We start from the raw sequence: 12,328 nt of genomic DNA, 5'->3' as shown, positions 1-12,328 counted from the left end.
AATAAAAATCTTTACAGCTTGATTTATGGATTGAAAAATACTATACAAAATTAAAAAAAACAAGTAAACATAAGTTATAATTTTTTTTTTTTGTCAAATGTATAATTAAGTATGATTTGAGTTCTTAATTCTTGTTATTTTTGTTGAGCCTCCTACGGTATTTTTCAGTTTGACAGATTAGGGATTAATCCATCCCATATCATAGTTTTATTTAAAGGTTTGACAGTAGACAATAATTATTATATGATTATTGCATGCACAAGGCAGTATTTGAATTTTTGATACTTACTTAAGTAGCTTAGCAAATTAACTACTAGGGGTGTGTTTGTGAAACACGTTGAAGAGGATAAAAGTACGTTTCAATACTTTGAACGCTGTTCTTTTATGTTTAGGATAAAACACGCTGTTCATTTTTGGGATGCCCACGATATTTTTCAATTCAGTAGCCCAAAGACTAATTTGCGCGGATACGAGAATTTTTGTTCAATTTTTTTTTGTTGTCCACGGTATCCTTCGTCTCGACAGGTCAAGAATTAATCCGTCGCGAATTTGAATTTTATTTAAGGGTCTGCCGCTGGCCAATAGATTATTATATGCATAAGACGGGATTTGAACCCTCGCCACTTTCTTAGACGGACGAGTGAGCTGCCACTCGACCAATCGTTAATTCTTGTTAAGTTTAGTCAGGCCTCCTTTGAAGCCCAAACCAACCATAAGCCCAATTTCCGATGCCCAAAAAAACAATGCAAAACCCCTTTCTTCTTGTCATCCCTGCACAGCAAAACCCTACACAGATCTTCCTAACAGTTCTTTGGAAGAACGAAAGAAGGAATCATCACCCAACTCAATCACAGACAACACAACATAACTGTTTCATAACGAATTCGTTTTTTTCCCTCCCTCCTCGTACCTGATCGAAACCCAAAACCGTAAAAAAAGTACAGTAATGGCGGGTGGTAGGTTCCGCGAGCTCTTCAAAAAATACGGCAAAGTAGCATTGGGCGTTCACTGCAGCGTCTCCGCCGCTTCCATCAGTGGCCTCTACGTTGCAATAAGGAACAACGTTGACGTCGAGTCCGTGCTCGAAAAGTTTCATATGGGTGCTGTTTCCGATAAAGAAGACCCTAATTCTGATAACCCTAACCTTAATTCCTCTTCTTCCGTTGACCCTGTTATGGTCAACGGTGCTGACGACGAAGAGAAGCCCAAGAGTAGGACTGCGCAGCTCGCTGCCTCTGCCGGCGGTGCCTTCACGCTCGCTCTGCTATGCAACAAGGCGTTGTTCCCGGTTAGGGTTCCGATCACCGTTATGCTGACGCCGCCAATCGCGAGGTTCTTGCGGAGTAGGAACATCATCAAGAGTATTTGAATTAGGGATTTTGGTTTTGTGCTGCTATGTGATTTTTATAGCTGGATTTTGTTGATTTTTTAGAATTGCATGAGGACTAAGGGTTTTACTGGGGTTTTAACTCCAATTTCCATGGAATTCATTGCAATATGAAAATTTTCATTTTTGATTAAAAAAAAGGGGGGCAATTACATCTTGATATTTATGACTTTTGTCTTGTTGGATTTGTGGTTCATGATTGCTGAACTTGGGAACGGAATAACATGTGAAATATTATCAATAAAGCCCTGTAAGAAGTAGTTTTTCAACTTACCAGCTTCGAATGCGTATCTTTCTGTATTACAGTAGTAATTTTGAGGAGAGTTGGATAGTTTTCAATAATGCTAGATTGGAATGCTTGAATTATAGATGCTACAATATTTTGTTCTTATTAGTTTGAAATTTTGTGGACATGACTAGAGATTTTTTATGAGGATAGGTTATTTGTTTCCAAGTTTCAACTTGGTGATCTTCAAGCTACTTATCTATGTTCACTTCATAGTTTTTGATGTGCTGCTTTCTTTGTTGATTGATTATTGCTCCTCATCAGCTCCTGGCTACTATCTTTCAAAAGGTTGGTCCGAATTTGCATAGGAATGTTACAATGTGATCAGTAGAATTGAGGGATTTTGGCAGTCTTAGTATGAAGTAGTTGGAAAGATCAATGGATGAATAGCTTTACTCACCATGTTCCCTTTGTTTTAAATTCTGAAACTCGGTTTCTATAGCAGCATAGCCTGAGAGAACTAGATTTGGTATCGGCCGGTAACTGTGAGTGAATGAATGGCTGGAGCGATCTTCCCAAGTTTATAATTTTGTATCTGTGTTTATATAAACCCCTTCATATATTTAAATGCTGATCTCTCTGTAAAGTAAATTATGGTTCTATTTCTTAGTATAGTAATGCTAGGGAGAAAAAAAATGGTCCAAACTTGACTTCTTTAGCATTTATTAATTGTCAACAATTAATAAATATTAAATAAGACAAATTTGGACTTTTTTGGCTTTTTTTTTTGTCTCCCTAACATTATTGGTCTTAGTAAGTTTTACTTTTGGAAGTCCATCTCTTATGCAAGTTCTTTTTGGCTCCCCTTGTGGTAAAATTTTGGATTTGCCTTTGCCAATTACCAATCGCCGTTGCTTGAGTGGATCAGATGATCCTTGCCTCCTCTCATACAGACAAGCTTGTCAAATCCGAGTCCTTATTTGGTCTAAATATATTCTTTCCTAATCTATGTCTATCTTCACTTGTTAGACTACTATCTTCTTGATCTTCTCTTGTTCTGGGACTTTGACTAATCTTATCTGTATGACAGTATTATACTCTTAAAATGATTGTAATTGAAGTATTCAAAGCAATTAAGTGTTACAGTAAGAATTAAATAGAGCCGCAAGTTTATGTGTTTTTTTTCCTTAAATGGAAGCAACAAAGAACCGACTTTTATGTTAAGCCAAAATGAATGCCCTTCTTTAATCCCTTAGATTAGATGTTCCTTCGTTGGAAAGCAGCTAAGGCTTATTTAGACGTCAATGTATTTGGTGCATTTTTTCTTTATTTAGAAAACTGCAGTGTTATGGTTTAGAAGCTTTAAGTTATCCATTTCAGGTTAATAATGTTATGGCAGAGGCTTCCAAACCGGTGCCAAGAAGAGAAGCATCACACTGACAATTTAGAGGTTCTAATATAGGAAAGAGCTAATGTTTGATGAAAATTTTGGACAAGAAATATGAACATTTACATTGTATCAATGGCTAACACTAGCCAAGATTCTGATTTTGTGTGACTATTATAGCTCAGGCCTTTTTCTTTGATCAGAATATAGGTAAGGTGAAATCTTACACCCTAACGTCTCTACAGTAAAAGTTTTATCAGATTTTATAAGGCCTTCCAAATGGGTTGTGCCAATCAACATCTCTTTCGGAATTTTGAGTTTCACTCAGTTGTGTTATTGACTTATTGTGAAATTTTGACTAAAGCATGCCAGGAAAGAGAATTTTTTGGAGTGCTAAGGAAAATAATTTAACCATAGCAATTAGATAAAATATGAAGTCACATGATTAAATATTAAAAATTGAAAAAAAAAATACTCTAAGGCGAGAAAAATTGTAAAATAATAAAATAAAAGATTAATCACTATTGACTTTATAATTTCTATAACATGTGAATTTTGCTATTTTAATTCAAGAGAAATTAAGATCCCATTTTATCACTTTATCCACTTCTTTATTTTAGAGAAATTTAATAAAAAAATTATAAAATACTTCCAACTGCTGAGAAAATAATATAGGTAATTTTAAAAATTTTTATTTGGGTTTTAACTTAATCATTGTTTACACATTTTTATATTAGAAAATGCCAAGTGCTTAAAGCTTTCTTTAAATTATAGGTAATTTTCTTTTTAATCAAAATTCATTCTTTGTAACCAACCAAGTAATTCTTTGGAGTAAACACCCAACTCGGTTTTTGTCCATTTTCATGCAAGACAAAGCGATCCCTGTCCAAAAAAAAGGGACACTTCGACCCTCAACCTTTTTATTTTGGGACAATATGATCCTTCTGTTAAAAAAAATTATTTAAATAATAATAAAAATTAGTTTTGTGGGAGTTTTATTTGTATTTTGTGGGGGTTTTAAACCTTCACAAACTATTAATAAATTTATTTTCAAAAATTTCTTCACTAATGGTGGTTAAGTAAAGAAAAACTATCAATGAAAATGATGTCACAAAAAAAATAGTAATGTTAGTACAAATACTTTTTAAAAGAAAAAAATAACATTGAATAAAAATGAAAAAGAGAACTTTAATGTTGATAATATTGGTATTAGCGATGATGACGGTAGAAGAGATAATGATGATGATAAATCAATAAAAATAATAGAAGTAGAAGTCATAATAATGAGGATAAAGAATACAGTGGTAGTAATTAGGTATATTATTGAAAATAATTTTATGAAGGTTTAAAATCCTCCACATAATACAAATAAAACCCCCACAAAACCAATTTTATTATTATTTAAATAATTTTTTAACAGAGAAATTATATTGTCTCAAAATAAAAAGGTTAAGAGTCAAAATGTCCTTTTTTTTAGACAGAGATCGCTTTGTCCTTCATAAAAATGGACAATGACCGAATTGGGTATTTACTCTAATTTCTTTGTAACCAATCAAATAAATAGTTTTGAGCAATTAAAACTAATATTTTAAACACTATATAATAATAATAATAATAATAATAATAATAATAATAATAAAGAATTTGTTTTCAGTTATTATACATGATTAAACAAATATGGAAACTATGCCAGTTAAAAGACCAAAAAAATAAAAATAAAAAAGGCAAAAATAAAAACAACACAGCTGAGCTAGATTTTTAGGCGTATAAACTATGGTAGTAAGGTGATGCACGCATAAGGAAGACACCGTCAGTGGCATCGGCATTTCGCCGGAGAAAATGATCGTCTGCGTCGCCGTCGTCGGTCACCAGAACAATCCGCTATACATACAGAGTTTCACGGAAGCAGATGATGCTCTCAAGCTGCACCACATTGTCCATTGCTCCCTCGACGTTGTTGATGAACGAGGTGCGTTTATTTTCCCCATCATGCTCTTTTTCGAACCCTTAAATTCCGATCAAATTTCTCTTCTCTTTCCTTATTTTTAGCTGGAGTTCAAACTCTGGATTTTCGGTTTCTTTGTCCTTTTTTTTAAGGATTTGGGACTTCTTTTTGTTTATCTGCAGTTGCAAGTTTTAAACTTGGATGCAAATGGTTTCTATTATTTTGGGACCCTTCTGCTTGGATAAAATTTCAAATTTTGCTTTCTTAGCTGAGGTGTTCTTCTAGATTTGGGATTTTCTTTTGTTTCCTGTATAGAGTTTGCCTTTGATCCAAATGCTTGAGCTTTTTGGACTCTCCAATAGTGAAAGTTTAATATCGGATAGATTTTATATATTTATCTGTTTGATGTTGCTGTATCTCTGAATCTCTCATTGAACATGTTTACTTGGCAGTGAATAATCCCAAGAAATCTGGACCTTTGCTGAATGAGACGTTTCTGGGCTTGCTTTATCCTATTGAAAATTTCAAAGTGTGAGTGCATTTGTAGATTGTTAGGTGTGTTCTGTTTGATTTTCTTTAGTTCCAACATATAAATTTCATGAATCTTACACGTTGGTTTCGTGATGTTTTGCAGGTATGGATATCTGACTAATACAAAGGTGAAGTTTATCTTGGTTACGACAGATCTGGATGTTAAAGATGCAGATGTTAGAAATGTGAGTATGACAGCATTGATGGTTACAATTTCTTGTCTTTTTAGAACCAAGTATTTAATTTGTGAGTAATTCTTTAAGCAATGATGTTAAGATATACCTTGATCCCAAGATCTATGGCTAATTTTCTAGTATTATAGGGGGTGATTATTGGATATCTCTTGGCAATATTTTGGCATATAATTTAACTGCTTAATGCAAATTAATTTTTATGAAATATAGTGGGGCACCCATCTAGTGCACAAATGAAAACGCTTCTGCCTTTTACACATAAGCAGTGAAGGGTGACACAATGTTTACATTGGGCAGTGTCTGTTGCCCTTTTTGCTATTGTATGTAGAATTTTGATCATTGTTTAGCATATCACAGTTAAAATGGTTGATGCTATGAGAATTAGACAGCGTAGTAATCCTTATCTCATGATTGGATTAGTAACCCAGGCAAGCACAATAGAAATTTGAAGAGAGATCATGTTTTGATATGAATTGGAGGGAATCAAGCACAATAGAAAGGGAGGGCAGGGAGAGAGAAGTGCTGAGGAAGGATTTGGTGAGGTTTGGCAATGGAGATTTTAGCCACTTGAAGTGCTTCTCTGTCTTTTTCTTTTTATTATTTACTATATTACAGGTTTCATCTTCCCTACCACCTCTTCAAAGCTAACAAGAAATATCCATACTGAACTGATTAAACCCTGGTATCTAGGTGCTAGAGGTTCAAGTAAGAGATTGTGTATACTGTATAGTCACTTCTGGAGCTGGTAGGTGTATGACAAGATCTGAAATAGATGTAACAGAGGTCTGAGCACTACAGCATGCCAGCATCTCAATCTCTCCCAAGGGCCTAGTCGCAATTCCCAAGCTCCTTCCCCGTTACATATGATATCTGCCCTCTAAACAGAATCGCACTCTTCATTCCTTCTGTCCATCAGCTCATCACTACTCCCTATTTCCCTCATTTAGTAACTTATGGGAGTTAGTTCTAGAATAAATGAATCTGACCCGTGGGCTCCTATCTATCATGAATCAATAATGGCATAGTTATATTTTCTAGTTCTGGTATCTGTTCTCTATCAGTTTTTAACTGAAATGCTCCATAGTCAGGACCCTGTTAACTTACTATACGGGAAAATTAGGTTGAGTTTTGTGAGCAACACTGGTACATATCATGTATACGCCAATCCATGTCTTAGGGTGAGAGACTAGCATGCTAATAGCATATTTTTTGGTTGATTGCATTTGCATACCTGTAATACGCTCCATATCATAGGGGTTTTCCTTGTTAAGAACACAGTGATTCCTAAGCTCTTTCGCTAATGGTGTGCGTGTCATTTTCTTGCTTTGTTTTATGTTATTCTTTTTGTATAACATATCTTGTCTTTGTCATTTTTTTTTCGTTCTAGTTATTTCTTTTTGATGAAAAAAATTAAGAAAGCTTGATTCATGTGTTTTTATTGTTTACACATGAGGATATTGTGCTGGATTCATGGACATATTTGATAAGATAATAACATTTAGACAAATTCTTTTACAGAAAAGATATAAGTGTCCTTTCTTATCATGATAAGGAGAAAGGTTTATAAGAAACATGAATTCTTGGATTTAACCACTTCTTTCCTTCTTTGATATCACTCTGGATATGAGTATGACCCTTCTATGAAGAATTATACTGTTTAATGTCATTTCTTCATGGCAACTTCTGGTGGTTTGTTCTGTGCAGTTTTTCAGGAGGTTCCATGCTGCTTATGTAGATGCAGTGTCAAACCCATTTCATGTGCCAGGTAAAAAGATAACCTCCAGAACTTTCGCAGAAAGAGTCTCCACAATTGTTAAGTCATTTGGTTTGACTTCAACTGTGTGATGAACATTTCTACAACTGGTTTCGTCCATTTCATCGCTGACATCTGGCACGAAGCTGCTTCTGTTATCTTTGTCAGTTTTGGCCATTATAATTTTAGTGTTTGTTAGGAGTTGAATCTTATTTTGGCAAACTTAATTCATGTTCAATGTATAATGTTCAATATGAATTGTTGCTTTTGTCTATCATTTTGCTATCTGCTATCTGCACAGCACATCTGAGATTTGAAAATTTAATGATCTATTGATTCTATTCTGAAGTCAATTTGTTAGAGAGTGAGTTATGACGTATCGATAACATATTCTTGTGAGTTCTGAAAGCTGCAGATTCAATAATTGAAATAGCCACTTAAAATATGACCAACCCAAAATTCATAGAAGAGGATTAATTCCCCTGGTTTGAAGATCTCATTAATGAAAGATCAAATAGCGTTGAAAATTATAAGTTGAGGATACCAACTAGAAGAGTTGAATACCATCCATTAGATGATGATGAGATGATAAAATACCAATTCAATTAAACTATATTAGAGATTTGAGAAATGAATGAGAAATTGTATATTCAGGTTCATTTCAGTACATAATCATCTTTATATAGACTCTAGCCGATGTAACTAACTGAAACTAACTGTGATTAACTAATTACATTATCTAACTAATTATGTTGATTAACTATCATAACATATTTTAATAAACCACACTCGAACTGCCTCAATCAGGTTACCTGTTTGATGCAAGTGCAACCAAGTGTCTTCCACTACTAAGGGAAAATGACTATTTTTTTTGTTCACAGTATCCTTCGGCCTGATATGTCAATAACTAATTCATCGCGAATCTAAACTCCATTTAAGAATCTGTTATTGGGCAATGGATTGCTGCATGCATCGGGCGAGAGGCGAGTTGTATTGAAGAGTATCTCCAAAATACAAGATTAGTATTTCAGCCTATAACCATTGGTGCACATTTTAGTGTTGATGACACTTATGATTTCTCCACGAGCATTTTTCTTCTTGAATATTCTATAAGAATCAAACATCAAAATATGAAAATCTCTCAAATAGCTTAGCTAGTTGAGCTTGTAATGTTATGTCTAATGATATAACTTAGCTCCATAAGAAGTATTCACCAAAAATTTCAATATATATTGCGTGTGGGTGTGAGAGAGAGAGAGATTGATCAGAAGAGATTTATCATCTCTTAACTTAGTGTGGAGACTTTGATTTTCACTTTTGGGTAAGCTGTCTCATTCATCATCGAGCTGCCTACAAATTAGTTAGTTTTATTTTTATTTTTTGAGTTTATTATTGGAATATTCACCGTTAAATATAGTGATTAATTTTTTGTTATTTCTCACGTTACTCTCAACTCGACAAGCTCAGAATTAATTATTACTATATTTAACTGTAAATATTCCAGTAGCATATTCAAAAAAGTAAAAAATAGAACTGTGTTTATAAATTATAATTGATATTAAATGGTCTTATAAAGAGGCAGTATGATGAGCATTAATAATTAGTATTTAGTACTATAAAGTGTATATGTAGGTGGGCCATTTTCATACAAAATAGTAACACAATCTAGACTAAATTCATTGCACTCATTCGAGACATTACTATCTAAGTTAAAGTGCATTATCCACATTGTCGATCATCCATCATTCCCCGCCGGTGTTGACTATGACATAATATATTATTTGCTGCTATTCTATACAAAAAAATGTTAATTTCATTTTCAAAAGATTATTTAAGTAGTTTAATTTTTTAATTACAATTATAAAATTAAAACAATTAAAAAAATTACATGGCAGAAAAAAACATTGTTTGAAGCTTATTTTACTGTATTGCTACCATGCCAAATTAATCTTCTAACTAAATTTGGTGTTGCTTCAAAGCAATCAAAACAACACTTTTACATCGGCATCACATTTTACTTCAAAAGAAAAATGTATTGTTTTAAAAAGCTTGGATGAACTTAATTAACCAATGCCAAATTGCCAATGTATAATGCCAAGTACGTAACCACTCTTAGCTTCATTCTTTTTTTTCTCCTATCTGTTGTGATCCCTGGTGATAAGTGGTAACCATGGTTCTTTCTTTATCAAGGAATAAGATGGGCTTGTCACTCTCATACATTTTTTTTTAATCTAATTTTAGACTAAATTAGCTATTTATTCTCTCAAAGATTTATACACATCAATTTATATATGTTAGGTAAAATTTCTTCTCTCTCTCTCTTTTTTTTTTCTGCCTTTATATCCACCTTTTCGCCTATCCATCATCACAGAAATGAACATAGAATTAATTAAAGAGAAAGTTTTGCCGTTTTTTGGAATTGCCATTTAGTGATCTGCGTGAAGGGAAAGAAAATTATAGTTTAGTGTAATGATAAAGAAAAATGTGAATGTTAATATGTTATGTTGTTCTTTGAACTCCAGTACATAAATGTGTGCAAAGAAAAATATGATGAGCGACTCAATTAGGAATTTTAGTAGGATGAGTAAAGGCAGATTTTTGTTCTATTCGACTCCGTTTCACTTTACAATATTCATATAGAATTCGTCATGCTTCTATTTACGAGTAATAAAAAGTTGAATTTTAACTTGCTTCTGCGAGTACCTGCCTTGCCTTATCCATATTTATAATTATTAAAATTTAACAAATAAAATAAAATTTTAAAATTTATATAACTATCATTACATACATCATATAGATTAAAGTACAAATTTAAATATAATACAATATTATTAACTATTTTATATATATTACATATATTATATATTAAAATTATATATATACCAAGACGGATATATATTACCTAAACTCGATTCCATCTTGTTCCCTATCCAATCCAAGACCCTTCTCCGAGTGAATAGAAACGGGATAATTAGCCGTAGATTCAGCTAATGTTACCATTTCTAAATTTAATAAGTGAAAATAGTTTATTGAAAATAGTCAATTATCTAACGAAGGATAAAAAACTAACTAATAGTTATTTAACAAATTTTTAAATTTGAATACTACAATTAATAAAATTCAAGTAATAGTGACACCCTCTCTCAAACTTGGAATAGAATGTAATGAATGAAGCAGGGACTAAAGCTTTGGTGAACACGTCAGTCACTTGGTGTGAGGAGAAAATAGAGAGCAGCTTTAAAGTTCCATTGTGAGTTTGATCCCGAACCGTATGACAATCAATTTCAATGTGTTTTATCCATTCATGGAACACCGAATTTGCTGTGATGTGGAGGGTAAATTGATTGTCGTAGAAGAGAGTAAAAAAAAGTTAAGATTTGAGATCAAAATCACCAAAAATGTATCGAAGCCAAACACCTTCATAAGTTGTGATGGCTAAAGCTCGATATTCAGCCTCGGCTGAGGAGCGAACAACCATTGTCTACTTCTTACTTTTCCAACTGATAAGAGAAGAGGCGAGGAAGAAACAATATCCAAAAACCAATCGCAAAATCAGAATAACCATGCAATTTCAAATCACTCGAGCAATTAAATAAAAGACCAGTAGCTGGAGACCCCTTCAAGTAGCGAAACATATGAAGTCCTATTGTGAAATGTACATCTGTGGTACAATCAAGGTACTAGTTTAATTTGCTGACGGCGAATCAAATGTCATGTCTTGTGTTGGTCAAATAAATCAATCGACCAATCAACCTTCAATAGGGAGTGAGATCGGATAGTGTAGTACTTGAGAGTTTGGAAAGTGACTTCGAATAATCAATAGGAGTAGAGGCTGTTTTGGCATCTAAGAGACCAAACTCTTCAAGTAAATCGAGTGTGTACTTACGCTGATACAAAGAAATTTCAGTGGCGCTTTTGGTCACTTCCATCCCAAGGAAGAATTTCAATTTTTCAAGATCTTTAATGCTAAAATGATTATCAAGTAGCTGTTTAACTTGCTCAATCTCAATAAAATCATTGCCAGAAAGAACTAAGTCGTCCACATAGATAAGAATGGCTGTAAAATTGCCATTAGAAGACTTGGTGAACAGAGAATGATCATGTGGTGACTGATGATAACCGGATTGAGTGAGTGTGGAGAAGAGCTTGCTATTCCATTGTCTACTGGCCTGTTTCAATCCATATAGACTCTTTTAAAGCTTGTATACTATATTAGAAGTTACCTTTAACCCAGGGGGAGCTTTTATATAAACGTCTTCAACAAGATTACCATATAAGAAAGCTATATTAATATTTAATTGGTGAAAGAACTAGTTTTGTTTTGCGGCAATGGCTAAGAGAATGTGTAAAGTAGTCATTTTGATGACAGGACTAAATGTATCAAAATAATCAAAGTTGGTAGTTTGATTGAAATCCTTCACCACCAAACGAGCTTTATGTCTCTCAATAGAACCATCCGAGTTATACTTGATTTTGAAAATTCACTTGCACCCAATCGCTTTCTTTCTGTGAGGGAGAGAAGTAAGAGCCCATGTCTTATTCTTCTCAAGAGCCTTCAACTCAATAGTAGTGGCTTGTTTCCAACAATCTTAAAGAATAACCTGCTCATAAGTCCTTGGTTTTATGTGTGTGGAGATAGTTAAAGAGAATTGCCTTGTGAGACTCTGACTCTATTTTTTGTTCTTAGAGAAATCAGCACAAATCTAGCCCAAGTGTAATAGTTCTGAGTGGTTAAAGGTGTAGTAGCCAGAGATATACCTAAAATTTCAGCATGATGCAGGAAGAAAGGGTTTGATGGGTTCTGACCAGGATTTGTTGCTGTTCGTGTGAACTGTGTCTGATATGCTGAGAATTGTGTCATCATCCGCGCAAATTTCTCTATGTCTGTCGGTGAGAAGTCTCGAT

General features: G+C 33.6%; 2 protein-coding genes across 2 annotated transcripts; both read left to right on the top strand.

Moving 5' to 3' along the window:
* The first annotated feature begins 725 nt into the window (after window positions 1-725).
* On the top strand, window positions 726-2,308 carry LOC130973684 (uncharacterized). Its single transcript, XM_057898313.1, has one exon. It carries the CDS (start codon window positions 947-949, stop codon window positions 1,367-1,369), a length of 423 nt encoding a protein of 140 aa, XP_057754296.1. The 5' UTR covers window positions 726-946; the 3' UTR covers window positions 1,370-2,308.
* A 2,407-nt stretch (window positions 2,309-4,715) lies between these two features.
* Window positions 4,716-7,771, top strand: LOC130973563 (uncharacterized). The gene is made up of 4 exons (XM_057898153.1): window positions 4,716-4,969; window positions 5,398-5,476; window positions 5,580-5,661; window positions 7,375-7,771. The coding sequence occupies exons 1-4, from the start codon at window positions 4,840-4,842 to the stop codon at window positions 7,513-7,515; spliced, it is 432 nt and encodes a 143-aa protein (XP_057754136.1). The 5' UTR covers window positions 4,716-4,839; the 3' UTR covers window positions 7,516-7,771.
* The last annotated feature ends 4,557 nt before the right edge of the window (window positions 7,772-12,328 follow it).

The sequence above is a fragment of the Arachis stenosperma genome, chromosome 4 (genome assembly GCF_014773155.1).
Source record: "Arachis stenosperma cultivar V10309 chromosome 4, arast.V10309.gnm1.PFL2, whole genome shotgun sequence".
NCBI lineage: Eukaryota > Viridiplantae > Streptophyta > Magnoliopsida > Fabales > Fabaceae > Arachis > Arachis stenosperma.
This window is presented reverse-complemented; position numbering and strand designations above follow the sequence as displayed.

Coding starts and splice junctions, on each gene's coding strand:
- LOC130973684 (XM_057898313.1), top strand. CDS start 947: ATGGCGGGTGGTAGGTTCCGCGAGCTCTTCAAAAAATACGGCAAAGTA.
- LOC130973563 (XM_057898153.1), top strand. CDS start 4,840: ATGATCGTCTGCGTCGCCGTCGTCGGTCACCAGAACAATCCGCTATAC. Junction 4,970..5,397: donor CGACGTTGTTGATGAACGAG/GTGCGTTTATTT, acceptor TTTACTTGGCAG/TGAATAATCCCAAGAAATCT. Junction 5,662..7,374: donor AAGATGCAGATGTTAGAAAT/GTGAGTATGACA, acceptor TGTTCTGTGCAG/TTTTTCAGGAGGTTCCATGC.